This window comes from Rana temporaria, chromosome 8 (genome assembly GCF_905171775.1).
Source record: "Rana temporaria chromosome 8, aRanTem1.1, whole genome shotgun sequence".
In the NCBI taxonomy this organism is placed as follows: domain Eukaryota; kingdom Metazoa; phylum Chordata; class Amphibia; order Anura; family Ranidae; genus Rana; species Rana temporaria.
Window position 1 is genome coordinate 89,251,860 of NC_053496.1, and position 24,395 is coordinate 89,276,254.

The 24,395-nt window shown below is 43.0% G+C and overlaps 1 protein-coding gene across 1 annotated transcript in view; it reads right to left on the minus strand.

The window, feature by feature from the left end:
• The window catches only part of LOC120947147 (hexokinase HKDC1-like), a 48,564-nt gene that overhangs the window by 17,867 nt on the left and 6,302 nt on the right, over positions 1-24,395 (minus strand). The window contains exons 4-9 of the mRNA XM_040362185.1: positions 15,529-15,645; positions 13,896-13,991; positions 10,643-10,742; positions 7,524-7,707; positions 1,898-2,053; positions 700-930 (exon numbers count right to left, since the gene is read on the minus strand). Of these exons, the coding sequence (XP_040218119.1) occupies positions 700-930; positions 1,898-2,053; positions 7,524-7,707; positions 10,643-10,742; positions 13,896-13,991; positions 15,529-15,645 (884 nt within the window). The remainder of the gene's footprint in view (positions 1-699; positions 931-1,897; positions 2,054-7,523; positions 7,708-10,642; positions 10,743-13,895; positions 13,992-15,528; positions 15,646-24,395) is intronic.

The window sequence follows — 24,395 nt, forward strand, 5'->3', positions numbered from 1 at the left end:
CAGAGATACGCTTAAACATATCTAAGATAGGACGGCTTGCGCCGTCCTATCTTAGATTGCAATTTTTCGGAAGGCCGCTAGGCGTAGATTATGTAAATGAGTTTGTACGCCGATTCACGAACGTACGTCCAGCCGCCGCAGTCGATTTACGCCGTTTCCGTAAGGCCTTAGGAGGCCTAAAGTTATTCCACCTATTAGGTGGAATAACAATGTTAAAGTATGGCGGCTGTTCCCGCCGCGAGGTTCGAATTTTTTACGTTGTTTGTCTAAGTCGTTCGCGAATCGGGAGTTACGTCGTTTACGTCCACGTCGAAATCAATAGGCCCATACGGCGTACTTAGCCGCAATGCGCACTGGGAAATGTAGGCGCCCGGCGCATGCGCAGTAGCCTAAAAACGTCAAAAACGTGAGGTCAAGCCTCATTACCATTAAACACGCCCCCCTCCAACCCATTTGAATTAGGCGCCCTTACGCCTGCCGCGTTTACACTACGCCGCCCTAAGTAAGGAGGCAAGTGCTTTGAGAATCATGTACTTGCCTCTCTTACTTAAGGCGGCGTAGTGTAAACACGCTAGGCTACACCGCCGCAAATTAGCGGGCCCCTACCTGAATCTACCTATAAGGTTTTAGAACAACCTCAGTAAGAAGGGAAAAACATATGTATCATTTAATATTGAATATAAACAATGTATTACTCACTGAGGGTGAGTTTTATAGACTGTACCATCCATTCCAACAGTAGTCCTCATCCGGTCTAACTTCTTGCTTTGCCGAAGTCGGGTGAGTATTGCAGCCAGAGCAGCTGCGCACAGATTGGCTGATCTGAATGACACAATGGTGGCAACATGCTGCACAGCAATGCAATCATCGTCTGATGGCTCCAGTCCGAGGTCAAGCAATACTTGCTTGGTGTTATACAGCCCCTGGTTGCTGTAATAGTGAAGCAAATGTTATTCATACATCATATTTGGAGGGAACAACAATGAATTATCACAAAGAGGAGTGCGTGTTTTCTTCTTCTCTAGATATCTTAGATCACTTGGGCCTTTCCTATTTATTCCTGATAATATAATTAAAGCGGGGGTTCACCCTAAAAAAAAAAAAAAAATGTTGTCTACGATGCCATGCAGCATACTAGCGTCAGCTACAGTATGCATTTATTTTATTTTTTTCCGCTGTACTCACAGTTTAATCCGTTTCAGACTCCCTCGGGGAGTAGGCGTTCCTATCAAGAGGGGAACATGATTGACGGCCAGCTGTGGCGCATCACGCTTCCCGAAAATAGCTGAAATAGGACTTGGCTCTTCATGGCGCCTGCGCAGTCAGCTCCTAGTCTGTGCGCAGGCGCCGTGAAGAGCCGAGACCTACTCCAGCTATTTTCGGGAAGTGTGACGCGCTATAGCCGGCCGTCAATCATGTTCCCCTCTTGATAGGAACGCCTATTCCCCGCGGGTGTCTAAAAGGAAACTATTGGATTACACTGTGAGTACAGCGCAAAAAAAAAAAAATTAAGACATACTGACGCTAGTATGCTGCATGGCATGGTAGAAAGTAGTTTTTTAGGGTGAACCTCAGCTTTAAGATAAATGTATCAGTGCTTACTAAACACACACTAAAAGGCATACATTTCCCATTAGGTGTCCATAGGGGTAGGTTGGTCTTCAGAACATCCAACCACTGATAAATGTAAGTACCTGAAAAACCTGTAAGTACAGATTACATAGTGAGTGCAAAAGTGTCATAATCACTTCACCAGACTGTCTTATGTCTATGTGCACTGTATAGAATAGAGCTCAATCAATTTAAATAACGTTTTTTGATGTAAACTATTGGTAATCTCCTTAGACACTGCTTAACATTACCCCTGCAAAGAGCAGTTGTTAATAAACGTGCTTACTTCTCCATTGATGCCACATGGCTAGTTTCTATCGCGCCCTTGGTACGGAGAGCCGTTGATATCTTTCCACCAAATAGAAGACCTTTCTTTGCCATCTCCAGCAGAATAAGTCGGACAAGTTCTCCCATGTACAGACCACTGATCATCTTTTCAAATCTGCCATTCAACAGACAATAGAATACATCCATCAAAATATAATAAAGATAGCCAGTGAACTGGCAGGGAGCTAGATCTGTATGGCACAGGGATGTAGAAAACCCTTAAATCAGCATAAAGTAATTTACTGAAAATTTGACTTTTTTTATGCATAAGTGCAATATATTTTTCATAGAACTATGAAAAAATTTGCAAGTACGCATTAGTATGAGAATTGTTACAAACACAAAATTGCCTGCGCTTCGGAGTGGGCCCAGAGATATTAATACACTAGAATTTCATCTTGGCTTTCATGCATAAATCTCGCCTTGCTGCCCTCGTAAGACTAGGGTGTCTGGAACCACTGAAACCACAAAACAAAACAGAGGGCGCACTGACCTAGAGCATTATCCTAAAGACATAACTTTATTCATATAAAAAATGGAATGGGAAAGCAGGGGGCATAGCAGACCCATAAGGACCCCAGTATAGTTGATTATGGTTTTAGCTATAGAAGAATAAAGAGCCAAAACATGAACCTTGACCAGGATTGACTTATTTAGGTTTCTTTTCTATTCCCCCCTTTTTTTTTTCTCTTTCCCTCCCTCTCTCTCTCATTGACCTCCCTTAGAGTTTTTTCTTATGGCTTTGATAGTGTGGAGTAAGACGTCTGCTCCTAATTAGGGGAGAGAGAGGGAGTTCAGTCACATTGAAATAGGGAGGGTAGGGATGGGAAGGGGGTGGAGGATAAGGAGTAGGGCACACACAGGAGAGGAGGGACTTAAAGTAGAATTAGGATAGAGGCCACGAGGACATTACGGGTGTGTCACTTAAAGTTGGGGGAAAAGTAGGTTAGAAGGACCGCTTGAATGTAAACACGGCTGAGGATATTTTTATCATAAAAAGGTATAATTATTTATTTTTAACACTATGGCCATTAGGTTTTGGTAGAGGGGGGGGGGGGGAATAAACACGTGGAAGTAGGAGAGGGGATTCTCCCCTCCCATCTTCCCTTTTTATTTTTTTCTTCTTATTGAGATGTTTGTTGTTATTCAAGTAGGGGAATTAGGCCATGAGGGCCTCCACACACAATTACGGCGATTAATATTCAAACACGAGGCACAATATATATATATATATATATATATATATATATATATATAAATATAAAAGAATATACACCGTGGCCATTAGTGGCCTCTTTGGAAGTAGGAAGGGGTTTTTTCCCCTTCCCTTTGCCTAAGTGGCATAGAAGGACACACAATTCAAGTAGAAGGAATAGAGTGGGTAGGGACAGAGCAGACTTACTCCACCGCAGCCAGAGATGGTGTGGAGGGGGGCGGGGGGAGGTGAGCTATTAATCTTTTTTTTATGCTCCCTTTTTTTTTTCATCTTTCTTTTTTTTTTTGGGGGGGGGGGTAGTATAATTGATAAACTTTTGATAAGACAATTTTGTATCGAGTTCTTTCCTGCAATGTTCATTAGTGTATTTTATGTAAACGATGGAACATAAGAATGTACAATGCTGAATGGAAAGTTGAAGTTAATAATAAAAAAAAAAAATTGGATTATAAAAAAAATATATAAAAGGTGGTAAAGTATTATACTCACAAAAGGACAGTTGTATTAAAGCTCATCACAAAGAACAGCACCATCCAGTCCACAGAACATCATAACGTGTGGATTGGATGGTGCTGTTCTTTGTGATGAGCTTTAATACAACCGTAATTTTGCGAGTATATTGCCGCATACACACGATTGTTTTTCGGGTTGTAAAAAATGACGTTTTTTTATAATGTCATTAAAAACGTTCGTGTGTGGGCTCCAGATCCTTTTTTTTTTACAACGTAAAAAATGGGCATTAAAAATTTAGAACATGCTCTAATTTTTCACGTAGTTTCTAACATCGTAAAAAATGGTCGTGTTTGGGCTTTAACGACGTGAAAAAACGCACATGCTCAGAAGCAAGTTATGAGATGGGAGCGCTCGTTTTGGTAAAACTAGCGTTCGTAATGGAGTAAGCACATTCATCACGCTGTAACAGACTGAAAAGCGCAAATCGTATTTTACCAACACAAAATCAGCAAAAGCAGCCCCAAGGGTGGCGCCATCCGAATGGAACTTCCCCTTTATAGTGCCGTCGTACGTGTTGTACGTCACGGCGCTTTGCTAGAGCATTTTCTTTTCACGATCGTGTGTAACAACGGCCGGTTTAACGTTCGGGTTGAAAAAAATGTCATTTTTTCTAGACCATTAAAAATTAAATTTTTTACATCCCGAAAAACAGTCGTGTGTACGCGGCATAATACTTATGCCCTTTTATATTACTAAAGTTATGGTTTTAGGATAATGCACTAGGTCAGCGCGCCCTCTGTTTTGTATTGTGGTTTTAGTATGAGAAATCCCAGGGAAAAAAAACTATACTAGCTGTCGTTTGAAACATCTATTCTCAGATACATGTACAAAGTTGTATATATGGTGATCTGTGTCTACTGTATTATATCTGTAAGACAGCTCAATGTTTTTAGCTGTATATTTTTAATGCTGTTGCTAGAGTTTTTTTTGCATGTGGACTTAAAAATCTGGAATGGGTGCCTGTATCCCATAAACTGGTGGTACCTTTAATTCACCCTGGGCATTATTTAGAGCTACACAATTCTGGCCAAAAAGGAGAATTACTATTTTTTTGCTTGGAATAAAGATTCTCACAAATCTCACGATTCTCATGGCGTAACATCATCTTTCACATTATACAAAAAAATTGGGCTAACTTTACAGTTTATTTTTATTTATAGTGCATTTTCTCCCAGAAAAATTGCATTTAAAAGACCGCTCTGCAAATACAATGTGACATAAAATATTGCAACAACCACCATTTTATTCTCTGGGCTTTAAAAATATATATAATGTTTTTCTAGCAAAAAAATATTAATTTTAACTTGAAACCAACAAATGATAGAAAAGGGTTTAGTCTTTAAGTGGTTAAACTCCTCTCATTTACACACCGAAGTTCATTCCTTTGATCTAAAGGACAAAACTTCACAATGTTTTTAGTTAGTTTAGCGGCTGAGGAATGTTGTGATACTTGGTAGACTGCCTGTTTTTTTTTTGACAGCTGTTTCTCTACATAGAAAAATCGCGAAAAGGCTTTGTCAAAATTGCAAGGGGGGGGGGGGGGGAATCGCAATAACGATTCTTAACGATTAATCACGCAGCTCTAGCATTATTACAAGTTGCATGGTGAATCTCCTGCCTTATAAAAACACACATTTGTTGCGCTGGGATCATAAATTAAGTTTTACATAGATATGAAAAAAGCAGCCAACACAATATGCAAGGATAGCACAATAAGATATGTAGTGAATGGTATAGCGCTACACAAATCAATAACAGAGTCAAACATGAACTTTCAGTCCACTAGGTAGATAGATTGTGAATCAATTCCATTTAAAAGTCCATATTGACAACAAAAATAAATCTTGAAAAATCCACTTGTAAGGACACTGCCCCCCACCATTACCCAAACAGAATGCCTCTTCCCCTCAGGTAGATTAAAACAAGTCTGGATATATCTTAATATCAACTCCTCAGCATAGGGATAGAAATTGCAGCTCCCTCAGGTAGATAAAAACAAGCCTGGATGTCCTTTTATATCAGCTCCACAATGGCATGGGGAGTATTGCAACATTCAGTACCCAGTAGAGAAAGGAAAAGGAAAGATGACTTGGATTTTTTGCACTGAGTCTCTTTGTACTGGGTACTGAATGTTGCGGAGGAGTTGCAATACATATCCCATGCCATTGTGGAGCTGATATAGAAAGACATCCAGACTTGTTTTTATCTACCTGAGGGAGCTGCAGTTTCTATCCCTATGCCGAGGAGCTGATATTGAGAGATAGCCAGGCTTGTTTTAATCTACCTGAGGGTAGGAGGCAGTGTGTTTGGGTGATTGTGGCAGTGTCCTTACAAGTGGATTTTTCAGGATTTATTCCTGTTATCAATATGGCCTTTTAAACGGAATAGAGTCACAATCTACCTAGTGCACTGAAAGTTCATGTTTGACTCTTATTGATTCCTAGTAGCGCTATACCATTTACTACGAATCTCCTGCCTTGCCTGGTTTTGAAGGACAGGTACCAGGAGAGGGGTTGGAGGGGAATTGGATTGCCAGGATCTTGCTGACTGGATTTTGGCCCCACCCATGGGTGTTAGAGGATAGAGAGAAGTATCCCCAGTACAGAAGATAGGAAAGCCATCTTTTTTGGAAGCCTGGCTCTAGACTTTAGTCTTTTTAACCCCACTCATGGGCTAACAAAATCTGTGCTGAGATGAGAGAGAGGAGGACACGAAGCTGTGGTGGTGGGTGCAGGGAGAAGAAACGTTATCGTGAGCTGTGCTGCACAGAGGATTATACTATGGCAAGCTGAGCAGAGTGCTGTGTGCACAGAGCTGCAGTGTGGTGGACAGAGCTGCAGAATGAGAGCTGCTGTACTCCTGTGCTGAGAGATGCACTGCTGACCCCTGCGAAGAGAATACTCATCTGCATTTCAATCCCTTGCCCCTGAGAGACAAAGCCTATAGACAAAGCTTAAATTTACTATGCCGTCGAGAGTACTGAAAAAACTTGCTTGTGAAGGGATCCCTATGTATGTGGCATGACCCCTAAATCTGGCCCTCAGAGCACAGACTTGTACATGCACTTGTGGCAAGAGTCCGCTTAGCCGCCAGAATTTCTAGTGTTTTGATGCCTGTTGCTGAAAGACTTTGTTGCCCTTGTCTATGCTTTGCCACCACTGAGAAAGAGCCTTCACAGACCCCATCATTAGCAGACTGCGCTCGAACACTCCAGTAGCCATCGGCATAGTTAGGGCCTTGGGATCTCACATAGGCCACATAGTTTTATGTTATCTGGTTATCGCATTGCCTTTTTACTTTAGATTGTAAAAAAAAAGCTATTCTATTATTGAAATAAAATTGCTTTAGCCTATTTTTTTTGCAAGGCTTTATTCTGGCTTCAATAAAGTCCACTTTACGCTACTGGTGTGTTAGTGAGTTTTGGGTTTAGTTTAGGATAGGTCAACGCTGAAAGGAGGGTAAAATTACCAATTTTTCCAGCCACTCCTTTGGGGGTTAAGCTACGTATAAAATGAACACACAGTATAAGCAAATGGCATGCTAGAACAATCAATGCATTCTTTCTATGATATGGTCAGTCTGAATTGTCCAGATCTGTGACAGGTTCACTTTAAGCTCTAATCACAATAGTGATACAATGTAAATATATGCACATAACGATGGCTTCTATGAATTTTGAAAACCTACTATATGTGATTATGTGTGTAGTTTAATAATACAAAAATGTAGCACATATGTCTTGAATACTGCAAAACCAGTAAAGGGAATGCAGGATTAACACAAAAAGGTGGTTGGTTTAGTGCAGTATACCAATTCTGATGTAACTGTGTCCAATGGAAATAAATGACATACTTACAGCTGTTTTCCAGGGTCAACAGATCCTAAATCTATTTCTTTATCAAACTCTGTTCTAATGTCTTCCAGTGATCCATCGTCTCCAAATGCTCCCCATTCCGTGTTAATGCACATCCTCCCTTCATCACCTTCAATAAGGTCAATGCTACTCAGGTTCTCCATGTAGCAAGCATTGGTACCAGTCCCTGCAGAGCAATAAAGGAGAAATTTCACAAAGACACCAACCGCTAGTCCCAAAAAAAATGTATGCGTTATATAAGATCTGAGAAGTGCTAAAGGCAAACACATTTTCATACTGTGAATCACCAGCTTTCAGTGCTGAGATCTACGCATTATAAGATCTTGATAAAGGAATGCATTAAGGTAAAAAGAATTACCTTAAATCACTTTCTTCTCCTGCCCATGACTACATGTCCCACAAGACATTGCTTCTCATACATGCACATTCTCAGGCACTTACTGACATGCATGGATGGTGTACTGAGCTGTATGTATGTTACGTTCATGCAAGTATACAAACCTCCAAACTTTTTGAGATGGGAATGAGAGACACCCATTAGCAAAAGTATGTAGGTATAGGGCATGCCCCCTTAAAGGAGAATTATACAAAAAATTATTGGTTAAACACATAAAAGGGCTTTTTTTAATTTATTTATTTTTTACTGCTGCTTTTCCTTTATTCTGATTTTTGAAATTTACAGATACGGATACAGACCAATATGAGGGACACATGAGGAGGACAGAGGGACTTTGTTCCTAATCAGGGACAGTCCTTACAAATCAGGGACAGTTGGGAGCTATGAGTATACACAGTGCAGCACACATACAGCTCAGCACATCGTCCATACATGTCAATATACACAGCTCAGTGCACGGTTCATACCGACAAACAAATAAGGGATTAGGTAAGAAGGCCAACAAATCGGCTGACCAATAAATCGATGATGAAAATTGCTGACAACTATTTTTATCGTCGGTTCTTTAGATGTTGTTCTGGGTTGAGTTGTTGTCGCACTCGGAGTAATTTTGGTAGGCCGGCCACTCCTGGGAAGGTTCACCACTGTTCCAAGTTTTCTCCATTTGTGAATAATGGCTCTCACAATGATTCACTGGAGTCCCAAAGCCTTAGAAATGTCCGTTTCCAGACTAATAAATGTCAATTACTTTGTTTCTCATCTATTCTTAAATTTTTTTAGATCACAGCATGATGTGTTTTTTTTTTTTTTTAGATCTTTTAGCGTGCTTTCACTTTGTCAGTCAGGTCCTATGCAAGAAATGTTTTGATTCAACAGGTCTGGTAGTAATCAGGCCTGGGAGTGGCAAGTTAAATTTAACTCTGCTTTCCAAGCAATAGGGTTAAGGCTCACTCATTCAAGATTTAGCAAGGGTGGAGGCAATTACTTTTTCACATAGGGCCAGGCCCTTAATAAATTAAATCTTACAGCGCTGTACCTCCTGTCTATTAGCCTTCAGTTTCTCTGGGTTCAGATGCTGATTTTCTCTGCACAGAGCCCTTGAAGTGATTGTAAATATTGGAATTTTATTTTTCAATAACAAACATATCATACTTGCATGCTCTGTGCAATGATTTTGCACAGAGCAGCCCCGATCCTCCTCTTCTGGGGTTCCATGCCAGTTCTCCTGGCTCCTCCTGCCTTCAGAGTGCCCCTATAGCAAGCCGTGTTCTATGGGGTCACCTGTGTGGGCGCAATCCTTATCTGCATTGTGTGTGCTGGGCCCTGCCCCCTACTCCCTCCTCAATGGATGTAATTGACAGCATCGGAGTCCTGTGAGAGAGAAAGCAGCTCTGCTACTTGTGGACACAGTGCTTTGAGATCGGAATCAAATTATTTTACCCTAAAAGCCTTCTGACTTTCAAATCACTTTAAAACAATTCCTTCTCCTGCCCAGGACTACATTGTCCCATGATGCATTGCACCTTACACAGTTCTCAGGCACTTACAGTACGGATATGTATGGACGGTGTACTGAGCTGTATGTGTTCTGGACTTTGTATACGGACATGTATACACACAGTGCAACAGACATACAGCTAAATACACTGTTCATACTGACATGTAAACAAATAATACCTTCTGTAGGAATGCCTAATAAAATCGGCTGACCGACTAACCGATAATTTAAATTGTTTACATTTATTTCTATTATTGATTAGAATTATATTGATTAGTTGTTTCAGCCCCAGATTGATAGGCATTGATTGATTATTGATATGCCATTAGGCATGCTAAGTAAAAACAATGTAGCACAGAGTTTCCTATGGCTTAACCCCAGCCTATTTGTCCCCCCATCCGCCATTAAGGACCCCGTTGGATAGATTTCATAGTTACATAGTAGATGAGGTTGAAAAAAAAGACACAAGTCCAACAAATCCGAACTTCTGTGTGCTGATTATATGTCAGTATTACATTGTATATCCCTATATGTTGTGGTCGTTCAGGTGCTTATCTAATAGTTTCTTGAAACCATCGATGACCCCCGCTGAGACCACCGCCTGTGGAAGGGAACTCCACATCCTTGCTGCTCTTACAGTAAAGAACCCTCTACTTAGTTTAAGGTTAAACTTCTTTTCTTCTAATTTTAATGAGTGGCCACGTGTCTTGTTAAACTCCCTTCCGTAAAAGTTTTATCCCTATTGTGGGGTCACCAGTATGGTATTTGTAAATTGAAATCATATCCCCTCTCAAGCGTCTCTTCTCCAGAGAGATGTTCTGTGCTCGCAACCTTTCCTCATACCAAATATCCTCCAGACCCTTTATTAGCTTTGTTGCCCTTCTTTTCACTCTCTCCATTTCCAGTACATTCTTCCTGAGGACTGGTGCCCAGAACTGGACAGCACACTCCAGGTGCGGCTGGACAGAGTCTTTTAGAGCGGAAGAATTTCATCTTACTCCCTGTCAGGACAAAAAATGGGTTGTCCCTGAGATACCAACAGCCCTACTAAACTGACAGTGGTGCCAACTCATTGCCATTTATTAAATATGTTGTTGCTATATCTCTATTTCCACAACAGGAAGTGAGGGGAAATCATGCCAAAGAGGACACAGATGGTAATAAAAATCTAACTATTGTTACAATTTGAACACCAATGTTAATTACCTACAATGACTCCAACTTCGCACAGCTGGTCTTCAAATCCACAAGTCATCATTGTTCCCACTGTGTCATTGACTATGGCCATGACTTCCACATTTGGAATCTAGAACAAAAAATGTAGAATGCATGTTGAAATCAGAAGAATGAATGGCTGTCTGTGCATTTTGGGAAAAACCAACAATTATGGATAGGTCATTATTCTAGAATATGAAATTGTTTTCATCTTAGAATGGTTGGAGCTTTAAAATATTAGAGGTGATTTGCACTCAGCCTGAACAAATATTCTGATATGTCCAATTATTCGACTTTGGCCAGGAAGAAAAAATATTTCTCCCTTCTGTCTTTCTCCTCACAGGGTAATTAAGCTCTAAATATCTGCAAAAAGATTTTGCTTTCCGATTCCTGGCTAGCAGGACTGTGGAGGCTGTGTAAAGCTAGCCATGGTTCAGCAGGGACCAGCCAACATTCAAACCATGTATGAGCAGGATGAATGTACCCAAGTTGATCTAGGTAAATATATTTCTAAAGGTACTATTAACATGAAAATTTCACATGTCGGTAACAACCCATGCAATCCATACATTACAAAGAAACCAAAACAAATAAATTCAGAGATTAAGTTATGTGTAATAAAATGGAATTACACTGGGTAAAAGTATTGAACACATGAAGAAAGGGAGGTGCAAAAAGGCATGGAGAGCCAAGACCCCAACTATCAGTCTATCAAGAAATATAAAGCAATCCTGCCCCTTGTCAGTGCAAATTAATATCAGCTGGTTCAGTCTCAACTGACCACCTATAAAAAGGCATCTCATTACCAAGGTGTTATACAAGAAGCATGATGGGTAAAAGCAAAGAGCTCTCTTAAGACCTTCACAACCTTATTGTTGTAAAACAAACATACTTGTTACAGAAGGATTTCTAAACTTTTGAATGTTCGAGTGAGCACTGTTAGAGCCATAACCGGAAGTGAAAAGAACATAACTTTACCATAAACCGGCCAAGACTAGGTGCTCCTTTCAAGATTTCTGACAGAGGAGCGAAAAGAATCAGAAAAGTCCAAGAGCCAATGACCACTTGTGGGGAGCTACAGAAAGACCTGGAATTAGCAGGTACAATTTTTTCAAAGAATACAATAAGTAACGCACTCAACCACCATGGCCTGTATGCACACTCACCATGCAAGACTCCATTGCTGAAGAAAAAGCATGTTGCAGCTTGTTTAAAGTTTGCTGCACAACATTTAGACAAGCCTGTGAAATACTGGGAGAAGTAGTGAGTGTACAGCTTGTATAACAGTGTCAATTTTATGTCCCCTCAAAGTAACTCAATACACAGCAATAATGTCTAAAGCGCTGGCAACATAAGTGAGTACACCCCTAAGTGAAAATGTCCAAATTGGGCCCATTCAGCAATTTTCCCACCCCGGTGTCATGTGACTCATTAGTGTTACAAGGTCTCAGGTGTGAATGGGGAGCAGGTGTGGTAAATTAGGTGTTATCGCTCTAACTCTCTCATACTGGTCACTGGAAGTTCAACATGGTACCTCATGGCAAAGAACTCTGAAGATCTGAAAAAAAGAATTGTTGCTCTAAATAAAGATGGCCCAGGCTATAAGAAGATTACCAAGAACATACAGCGGTTTAACAGGACAGGATCCAGAACAGACCAAAGAAGTTGAGTGCACATGCTCAGTGTCACATCCAGAGGTTGTCTTTGGGAAATAGACGTAGTGCTGCCAGCATTGATGCAGAGGTTGAAGGGGTGGGGGGTCAGCCTGTCAGTGCTCAGACCACTGCATCAAATTGGTCTGCATGGCTGTCGTCCCAGAAGGAAGCCACTTCTAAAGATGATGTACAAGAAAGCCTGCAAACATTTTGCTGAAGACAAGCAGACTAAGGACATGGATTACTGGAACCATGTCCTGACTCCTGTGGTCTGATGAGACCAAGATAAACTTATTTGGTTTAGATGGTGTCAAGCGTGTGTGGCGGCAACCAGGTAAGGAGTACATAGACAAGTGTGTCTTGCCTACAGTCAAGCATGGTGGTGGGAGTGTCATGATCTGGGGCTGCATGCATGCTGCCGACACTGGGAAACTACAGTTCATGGAGGGAACCATGAATGCCAACATGTACTGTGACATACTGAAACAGAGCATGATCCCCTCCCTTTCGGAGACTGGGCACAGGGCAGTAGTCCAACATAACGACCCCAAACACACCTCCAAGACGACCACTGCCTTGCTAAAGAAGCGGAGGGTAAAGGTGATGGACTGACCAAGCATGTCTCCAGACCTAAACCCTATTGAGCAGATGCTGGGACATCCTCAAACAGAAGGTGGAGGAGCACAAGGTCTTCAACATTCACCAGCTCTGTGATGTCATCATGGAGGAGTGAAAGAGGACTCCAGTGGCAACCTGTGAAGCTATGGTGTACTCCATGCCCAAGAGGGTTAAAGGCAGTGCTGGAAAATAATGGTGGCCACACAACTCTTCTGGGTCCAATTTGGACATTTTCACTTAGGGGTGTACTCACTTTTGTTGCCAGCGGTTTAGACATTAATGTGTTGAGTTATTTTGAGGGAACAGCAAATTTACACTGTTATACAAGCTGTACACTCACTACTTTACATTGTAGAAAAGTGTAATTTCTGTAGTGTTATCACATGAAGATATAATCAAATATTTACAAAAATGTGAGGGGTGTACTCATATTTGTGAGATACTGTATATATATATATATATATATATATATATATATATATATATATACACACACACACACACACATATATACACACACACACACACATTATATCTATCTATATATATATATATATATATATATATATCTATATATATATCTATATATATATATCTATATATATATATCTATATATATATATATATCTATATATATATATCTATATATATATATCTATATATATATATATATATATATATATATATATATATATATCTATATCTATATATCTATATCTATATCTATATCTATATACACACATACACACACACACACATATACACATATATATATATATATATATATATATATATATATATATATATATATATATATATATATATATATATATATATATACACATACACACACACTATATTGTGAAAAGTATTGTGACGCCTGCCTTTACAAGCACATGAACTTTAGTCGCATCCAGTATTATTCTGTAGGGTTCAATCATAACAAGAACCATGCTGGATGATCACTGTACCTTCTTTCTCTTCAGTGTTTTGCGTAGTGTCTTCACCACATCCATTCCCTGCATCCCTTTCACTTTAAATTCCTTTGTCCAGTTAATCAAGACCCCCTAAAATAAACCACAGAAAGATTACAGATCAATAAAACAAAGCAAGTTAAAGACATTGTACACCTTACCTTGGGCTCATATGTTGTGGCTGCAGTAGTGTCATGGCTGATCGATTCTCCTATGTCCATGTATTCATTTACCTAGCTTGTATCTGTACATTATTAAAGGGACAAGCAACTTCCAGTTCTGAGTAAATAGAGAACTCTGCGCTATGGTAATGTAAAATAATGTAAAACCTTTTGTTTTTAATCTGTTTTACAATAAATCACAGACCTTCACTATGGCCCGTTTTTCTTAATTTTATCCATGGTAATTTCTTCTGTTGGAGTCCATTCCTGGCCAGTCCCATCCAGGTACCAGTACAGACCTTAGGCAACCAACTGTACTAAAACTCCACCAGATCCTTTTTTTTAAATGAAGGGTCATGGTGGTCTGGTAAGTAGGCACTTACCTCTACCTCTCACCAAGTGTCGCCAGTTTGATATCTGTCCCGTACAGATGGGGTCTACTCTCAAGTTAACCATTTGATGCATGGACTTACCAATTGCTTATCATTTAGTGACAATTGCTTCATTTTTTGGACCGGTTTGCACCTATTTTTTGATGTTATTATATAAGCACTTGCACTTTAAATCACTATTGTATTGCCAACTTTCAGTTCTGAGTCACAACCCATATCTCACCATTTCGTCTGTGTTGTATTACAAATGTGGGAGAGATAATGTGATGAAAGACTGCATCGCGAGTTCTCTTTTTATTGGCTGCCTGCTTGTGTCTGTGTCAGATCAAATTACTATGTAGCTTCCACCTGAACAGCACTAGACTCGGAGACACTGGGATTGTAGAAAATGTAGTTTCTTCACAGGAAGTGTAAGTTCTTGCATTAAACCTGTGCAGTGCCATGCAGGATGCTTCAGGTTAGCACGCAAGCAGAAAATGCTGACACAGGGATGTGCAGATTCACTGTACTATTGGACAAGTGTACAGACCAGTAAATTACACCATTAAACTACATGATCAATGCACATCTTATGCAGATGTAAAACACAAGGTGCAGGTAGAAAGTTTTAGAACACCTTTAAAGTGGATGTTAACCCCCCAAAAAAAAATTTTGATGTCACAATGTAGAGAATAAGATTTCCTATCATCTGTGCCCAGTCTTGCCACACAGAGTTAATCCAGCTCTGAGCAATCCACTTTTATTGTTCAGTGAAAAGTAACAGACTTCCAGATAAAAACCTGTCTAAATAAAAAGTCCCTTCTGTCCCTTTGCTTCGAGTGACAGGGTTTTTACATATCTCGTGCACTAGCTTGGACACATGCACATTCCTGGATGTTTATCATAATATGGGGGGTGATCCACAGTTCATTGTGAGAGGTAATGCATGTACAATTAATTGGATGGCAGTTCTATAAAGCAAATCCATCACCTAGGACATGAAAAACGATGTAATGCTCACATATAAAATCAGGAAAGGCCCACTATTGCATTAAGAATTCTGTACATATAGCTGGTTAATGTTGGCAAATACTCTACCTCATCTAGTTTGGTCTGCTGGCATGGAAATGAGAAGGTGAATCCAAGTGGAAGCGTCTCTGTGATTTGTCTCTTCTTTATGAAATCGCCAAGGCAGTCAACAACATATTCAAAAAGCTGTAAATCAAAAATAACAAAACATTCAGAAAGGGTACTATATTAGTGTCAAAGCACCTTCCTTTGAGGAACTCGCACTAAAGGAAGTATAACCCTTACTGTATATCCACTTCTTTTATCCATGTTGTCTTGTTGGGTAGCCTCTTACACCACTAGTCCAAGCACCCTTTAGTGATAAGATAGGTGCACAAAAGTAATGGAGTGGCATGCATACTTGTGGTATTTTACAAGGTTTATTGCCACTTATGAGCACTTGTACAAGGACAAAAACTCAAAAGTAGTGGAAACCAGTGCATGGCAGACCATGAAGCAGGAGCATGGTCAGAACACAGGCCAGGGTTGGCAAACTGAAAAATTCTGAAAAAAAACAAACAAACATCAAATTATCAAATGCAGCCTCGCTGTGACCCATCAAATGAAGCCTCACTGTGACAATACCCCCCCCCCCCCCATCAAACTGGCAGTTGCCCCATCTTGGTGGCGGGTCAGACAGCGGGTGATGGCAGCGAGCTGTAGGATGGGTAGCAGGCAAGGCGACAGCTCCCGTGTTCTCCATGTTTCCCGTGCATCTCTTCTTCCATTCTGCTAGGTGTCCAATAGGATCACCTGTGTCTTCAGCCAATCAGGTAATGGGTATTAGACCCGCGCTTCCTGATTGGCGGAGAGGAGTTCAGTGTTAGAAAAGCAAATATTAATTTGCTTGGGGACAGATGCAGCATCGGATCGATGCTGCATCCACCTAGGCAAGTATGATTATGGAAAAACAAACCCATACTTGTCTTTTAAAGTCAATTCCCTAAAGAACACACACATTTATCACCTGCCAGTAGGCAGTCAGTATTTTAGCAATGTACAACATAACAATGATAGGAACTCTGCACTGGCCAGTAAGTTAAAAGGATACAAAGTGTCAGTCTTCAAATATTTCGCTTTGAGCTTAGGCATGAATATAAATTTTAACATTTCACCAGAGGGAGATTGTTCTGTGAATTTTCACAATTTCATAAGATTTCTGTGTGTCAACTATCTTAGGCCCCTTTCACACAGGCAGATTGATAGGGCCCGCCTGTCAGGTTTTTTTTGGCGTTTTGGAGCATCTTTGCTTGTCCCGCATAGGGCAGCCCAGTCATTTTAGCTGAGATTTTTTTTCTTTTTTTTTTTAGGAGTGGAGCATGGTGCGTTTTTTTACTGTGCTTTTTGGTATGTTGCAGCGCAGTTCTGAAATGCACAGCAAAGCATACATTTTCTGTGCAGTTTCCCATGCGTTCGGAAACATACACACATGTGAATGGAGCCTCATTGCTCTTGTGTAAAGAAATTACTTTCACTTTCAGGCCACATTCACACCTAGCATAGTGGGACTGTACATTTCTTTGCTTGTTTTTCCCCACAAAACGCATAGGGCAACCCATTTAGCTCAATACACGTGGCAAAGCAGCTCATGGGACATTGAGGTGTTGTGGCTTGCACTTTTTTTACTATGCATTTTGCATTGTTTGTCGCTTGTTTTTTCACATGGCAAAATGTGCGTTATCTTATGCATTTGGTGAGCCGCTAAAGCAGAGTTCCATCCGTTTTTGTGTTTATTAAAAGTCAGCAGCTAAAAAAGTGAAGCTGCTGACTCTTAAAAAATAAAAAATTGAGAACTGTGTATTAGGGCTAGATTCACACTTCTGCGTGTGTTTTCGGGTTTTGCAGCAATTCCCACACCCACAACCACCCACAGTGGAAACACACCACTCTGAAAAAACACACAGGGCTGCTATTCATTCTGAACGGTACCCTTATATGTAAAAACGGAAAATTGTATCATACTTACCAGTAATTTTCCTTTCCTGGTGCCTATCCATGGCAGCATACCTGTGACAAGCTCCGCCTTGGCTCCTCCCTCAGGACTAGTGAATATTATAAAAGAGTTGGTTAGCAGCGCCCCCACATTCTCCGTAATATAGAATACCGAGGGTGGGAGCGTATGCTGCCATGGATAGGCACCAGGAAAGGAAAATTACTGGTAAGTATGATACAATTTTCCGTTTTCCTGGTGCCTCCATGGCAGCATACCTGTGACAAATAACTAGCTGAGACGGGTGGGATGATGCTTAGGAGGTTTATTTCAAAGGAATTATTATTATTATTATCAATAATTAGAGGAAGCAACGGCTGATTTGATCGCCTGTCTGCCGAATTCTACCGATGAGAGAGCTCCTGGGTCTACTCGGTAATGCTTCAGAAAAGTATGTTGGGACGACCAGGTCGCTGCCCTACAAATAGTTTCGATTGCCACGTTCGCTCTTGCCGCCCAAGAGGCAGAGACCGCCCTAGTGGAGTGTGCCCTGACCATCAAAGGGGGGTCCAGACCCTTTGCCCTGTACGCCTTGTGGATAAGCTTAACAATCCATGAGGCAATTGTTCTTGCTGACGCCTCCTTGCCTTTGTTCTTCCCCCAGGGAATTATGAGCAATTTGGTAGAGTCTCTGAAAGGTGCCGTGACCCTGAGATAGCATTTTAGGGTGGAGGCAATGTCCAGTTCATGAAGAGAACCTGATTCCTGTTCTAGAAACGTTGGGAGAGCCCAGGGTTCCGACATGGCCAAAGATGACGTGACCTTGGGGATAAACCCTCGTACTGTTCTCAGTTCCACTCTGTCATGGTAGAATATGATATGGTTATCATCCGCCCCCAGAGCTTGGAGCTCTGAAACCCGTCTGCCAGAGGTTATGGCTATCAAGAAGGTAAGCTTCAAGGTTAAGTTCCAAAGTGATGCCGAGTCCGAAGGAGCAAAAGGTGGGCTGGCTAAGGCCTCTAGGATGACAGCGAGGTCCCAGGTGGGAAAAGCCTGTTTAGTTGGTGGACGGATCTTTCTGACTGCCTTAAAAAATTGGATTATTAATGGGTCCTCTGCCCACCTTCTGCTGGTTGCTGTTGAAATTGCTGCTACCTGTACTTTTAATGTACTCATAGCAAGGCCCACATCCAGGCCTGCCTGCAAAAATTCAAGCATTTGCGAGGATGATGGAGAATCTGGATCGCAGCTTCTGCTAATCATGAAGGCCTTGAACTTGTTCCACACCCTATCGTATATACTGTTTGTGGAAGGCTTTCTAGCCCTGAGAAGGGTTGCGATAACCTCGTTGGAACATCCTAGTGATTCAAACCTTTGCCTTTCAGCAGCCAGATGTGAAGGTTCAGCCTGCCTGGATCTGGATGGGTGTGACATCCCTGAGCGAGGAGGAAGGGTATCAGCGGAACCTTGACCGGCGGCTGAGTACTCAGGTACATTGCCGTAGGAAACCAAGGGCGTCTCGGCCAGTATGGTAGAACCGTTATTACTGTTGTGGACTCTATCATGATCCTCGCCAGGAGTTTTGGAATGAGGGGCCGTGGAGGGAATGCATAGGCCAGTTTGCATGCCCATGGGGCTGAGAGAGCATCTATTGCTTCCGCTTGGGGATGTGGGAGCCTCGAGATGAATCTTGGAAGCTTGGAATTGCATGCAGTTGCAAATAGGTCCAGTTCGGGGAGCCCCCACTGGCTCACTATCCAGTTGAAGATTCTTGGGTGTAGAGACCACTCGTTGGCATCTATGAACCTGCGAGATAGGAGGTCGGCTCTTGAGTTGAGATGACCTGGTAGGTAGATTGCCCTTAGGTCCTTTAGGTTTCTTTCCGCCCAGAGGATAATGGGCTCCACCTCCCTCAGCAGGGACCTGCTGTGCGTCCCTCCTTGACGGTGTATATAAGATACAGCGGCTTTGTTGTCCATCCGTAGAAGGACTGGTCTCCCTGTGATCTCGAATTCTAGGGCTAGTAATGCACGGTAGGCTGCCCGGATCTCCAGGATATTCGACACCAAGCCCGTCGCACTGAAGGACCATCTCCCCTGCACTGAGATCTGGTTGCAGTGTGCTCCCCAACCTGCTGAACTGGCATCGGTGGTAATTGTGATCCAGTTTACATGCCCTAGCGGACGTGATTTCATCAGCGTGTGTTTCTTCATCCACCAATGAAGACTTCTGAGCATCAGGGTCGTCAGATGTATAGGTTGAGATAGATATCGTTTGTTCCACTGCCTCAAGAATTCCAGTTGGAAATATCTCAAATGCCAATGGGCCCAAGGGACCATGGGGATACATGACGACATCCGGCCTATCAGGCTCAGACACTTCGAGGCGGTCAGATGGAGTCTCGCACTCACACTCTTCATCTGCTGAATAATAGACGCCACTTTCTGAGGTGGAAGGGACACTGTACCATTCTCTGTGTTGAACAGTGCACCCAGATAAATCATTTCCTGGGTTGGAGACAGATGACTCTTCTCCTGGTTTATCTTCCATCCAAAGTCTACTAGCGTCGTTAGAAGAACTTCCCTGTGTTCCATCAATTGGGCTGGATCGCTCGCTAGGAGAAGAAGGTCGTCCAAATAATGGTATACTCGAAGCCCCTGTTCCCTTAGAGGGGCTATCACGGCAATCAGTGTCTTTGTGAAGACTCTCGGTGATGTGCAGAGGCCAAACGGGAGACTGCGGAATTGAAGATGTACCTGGCCTACTGCAAACCTCAGATACTTCTGGAAAGAGGGGAGTATGGGTATATGCAGGTACGCATCCCGTAAGTCTATGGATAACATCCAGTCCCCTGGTTGGATTACACGGACGATTGTTTGTAGTGACTCCATCTTGAATCGTTCTAGGAAAATGTAACGATTTAGCCTCTTTAGGTCTATGACAGGTCTCCAACCTCCGTTTTTTTTGGGGACGAGAAACAGGGTGGAGTAAAAACCTGTAAATCTTTCCGATGGAGGTACTGGGATTACGCCAGTAACGCGAGATATGGCTTTATCCAACTTCTCCCCAAATAGGGCTTTTCCATCAAATGGTATTTTGCACCAATTCTGTTTCGATGCAATATCTGCTGACCATGGTTTTAGCCACAAGGCCCGTTTGGCCATTACTGTGTGGAGCATTGCCCTTGCGGAGCATCGAACTGAATCGATGGCAGCTTCCCCAATGAAGTCTGCAGAGAGTTTTAGCTCATCTAAGGCCTTAATAATGTCTTCCTTTGGGACATCCTGCTGGATTGCCGACTCTATATTCTCTGTCCAAACGCGTAGCGCGTTGGAAACCGATGTTAAAGCAACCGCGGGCTTGCAGGCATTGCCCGCCATCTGGTAGGCTTTTTTGAGGTCGAGATCCATTCTTCTATCCAGTGGATCCTTGAATGACGTTGAATCTTCCATAGGCAGCGTAACGTTTTTCGCTAACCTTACCACAGCTGCATCGACCACTGGAGGGGCCTCGAGCATTACAGAGTCTTCTTCCGATAGAGGATATAGTTTTCCTAGGCGGTTAAGGGAGAATCTTTTTTCGGTCTTTCCCCATTCTTCCTCGATCACACCCTTAATCTCGTCCATGAGAGGGAAAAAGGAAATCTGGCGCTTGAGAAAGGGGAAGTATGCCTTAGACTTCTTGCCTTCTGTCTCAGTTTCCTCCCAACCAATTGCCTGTTTTACTGCCTGCACATAGGGCTGGACCATGGAAAAGGCAAAGCCGGAGACATCCAGGTCATCCGAGGAACCCTCTGAAGCGTCATCCTTCTCCTGATGTTTAGAGGATGAGGCAGGTGTCGGTCGAGGAATTCCGCTAGTGGACGGTCCGGGAATGGCCTCCCCCGCCGGCTGCTCCTGGAGAGGAACCACCGGTTGCGATGGCATTGAGGCCACTAATTCTGCAAAGGAATCCTTTATTGCTTTCTTAAGCAGGTCCGCCACTTGCATGCCCTCGGACTCTCTGTCCGCCGCATAGTCCCTCATGCAATCTTGACAGATCCGTTTATGTGGAAGAGGGGTAGCTCCACAGGCTTGACACTTTGGAGATCTGGGTCTCGGGGAGCGTGAGTGATGGCGCTTTTTGGCCAAAGACTTCTTGCCACTCTCATGGTCTCCTCGCCTGGAAGACCTTCCCCTGCTGTGGCTTGAGTCAGAGTCTTCATGACGCCTTGATGTCTTCTTAGACGTCTTCTGGCGTACAGGGCTGCAATACATAAGAGTATGCGCCTTAGTGCACTCTTTTTTTTTTTTTTTTTTAAACTTACCTGGACGTAGGTCCTTACCTTAATTGTAGAGTAGGATCTTGTATGGACGGCGAATGGCTCATGTTAGGTGGATTAGCGGAGGAAGCAGCTAAGGAAAGAACAGGAAAAGGTTAAATGCCATAACCTAACCCGGCTAAACGGACACATTCCTAAGTGTTATTGTTTTTTTGTTTTTTTTTTAGAAAAAAATTATTTTATGTCTTCTTTTTTTTTTTTTTTTTTTAATAAATGGCCCCCTTTTTTTTTTTTTTTTTTACCTGTAGAAACAGGTCTTTTGTCCTGGAGCTCTCAGTATTTTGGTTCTCCCTGGACAGCCTCAGGCATCTTAGTGAGGCAGCCAGGGAGTTATAAAGGGTTCAGGTGAACAGAGGAACGCCTCTGCCCTGAACTTTTGGAGAAAGGGCAAAAATTCTATGTTTTTCCCTATTCCAAGATGGCCGCCGGAGCCTCCGGGCGTACTGCGCATGCGCGAACCGGCGGCTCTAGGACCCGGAAGTCCCGGCCGTCGGCGCCAGCGTCGAATGCAGCAGAGGACGCCCCCAGCCATACAAAACGGCTGGGGGTGACGCACGCGACCCCTAAGGGGCCAGGAGACAATATGGAAAGTGAGGGATGACCGGGGCAGGCGAGGGAAACACCGGGGGAAAACGAGGGGGAAAACGAGGGGGACCGCAGGTGAGCCATGGGATTGCAGGGACAGGAAGGATGCCAGAAAGGAGTTTAGGAAAGGGGGAAAGAAATAAATAAAAAAATAAATGAAAAATAAATGAAAAGTAAAAGAATTAGCTGCTGCCTCCGTTACCATGGGAAGCCAGATGCCTGAGAGATACACTGCAGATAGAGCTCTTAGTTAAGAGACAAACTGCCTGTCCCAAAAGATCCTACAGAAGGGACTCCCAACCTTATTAGCGCGTTTAGCTGCCCAAGAGAAGGGACCGCATCCGGGAGAGGCTTGAACCCGGATGGACGCTGCCGAATGCAGAAGGTAGGACGATCGACCAGTATTCACTGCCATGAGGTATGAGGAAAAAAAGGAGAATGTGGGGGCGCTGCTAACCAACTCTTTTATAATATTCACTAGTCCTGAGGGAGGAGCCAAGGCGGAGCTTGTCACAGGTATGCTGCCATGGAGGCACCAGGAAAGTGCGTATGCGAGCACCACAGGGAAATCCCAAGGCCATACGATTTCCTTGCGGCCGTGTTTTTGAAAAGGTGCATGTATCTTTTTTTTGTTTGGCATGGCATGCAAAAACGAATAGATGTGAACCTAACATTAGAGGGAATGGTGATCGCTGATTGCACTGGAAAACCATGCACCTGCAGAGGTGGGTGGGCGCTATCTCCTGGAACGGGTGTATGTTAATGAGGTCAGCAGGTGAATGCATTTCTGTGTCTTAAAAGAGAAGCTGAGTTTTTTTTTTTTAAGCCTAGGTTCACACTGCTGCGAATTCAAAATCGCGATTTCGCGGCCGCGATTTTGCCGCGATTTGCCGCGATTTCGGCCGCAATTTAATGTAAATCGTGGCCCGAAATCGCAAAAAGTAGTACAGGAACTACTTTTTGAAATCGCAGATGCGGTGTCGCACTGATTAGGACAGTGCCATTGCCGACAATTGCCGCCGATTTGAGATGCGATTTGACATGTCAAATCGCATCTCAAATCGTTCCAAATCGTACCCAGTGTGAACCAGGGCTTAATCATACTTGCTCTGTGAGTAGAGAGCTGGTGACCATCAGTCACCGCTGTCTGCGCTGCCCCACCATGCGCTCACTGGAGCGTTAGGCTATGGAGGGAGCAGCTGGCTCAGGCTTTCAGCAGCTGGCCCGAGCCAGTTCAGACTCTTGGGCAGATACCAACTATACCAGGCAATTACCAAAGTCTGGCCCGTGAGCCAATTGCGGCCCCTGTTCCTGGTTAAATGTGGCCCCCCTGGTAATTTGGAGATACATCTTTCGTGGCCCCCAGGGCCACAAAAGTTATATACTGTATTTATCGGCGCTGCCTCAGATTGGACAGGGAGGGGGGAATGAGTGGCGTCAAATTACATACAGGAGAATCTCCTGTGTACTCTGCGACATCTGTAATAGGAAGTCCCATCTCCTGGGCTGCCATTGGACGACTCCTCTGTCTATCATAGGAGGAGGGACATTGTATTAAAGAGGCTGCTATGTAAACAGGAGATTCTATTGTATGTAATCTGTTTTCACTCATCCCGCCACCCCTGTCCGCCCGTCCCCTCCAAGGCTGCAGATGGGCATCGATCAGGCTGCACTGATGGCAATGGAGAGGCTGCATTCGTGGCAATGGAGAGGCTGCATTCGTGGGCAATGGTGAGGCTGCATTCGTGGGCAATGGTGAGGCTGCATTCGTGGGCAATGGTGAGGCTGCATTCGTGGGCAATGGTGAGGCTGCATTCGTGGGCAATGGTGAGGCTGCATTCGTGGGCAATGGTGAGGCTGCATTCGTGGGCAATGGTGAGGCTGCATTCGTGGCAATGGTGAGGCTGCAGATGGGCATCTATTAGGCTGCATTGATAGGCACTGACCCTTATTTTGCTTCACAGTTCTTTATTAAAAAAAATAAAAAAATCCCCTGAAACTTCCCTCCTAAAGTGAAGGTGCACATAAATAGGGTATATCCAAATAACACACCCAAGCTCA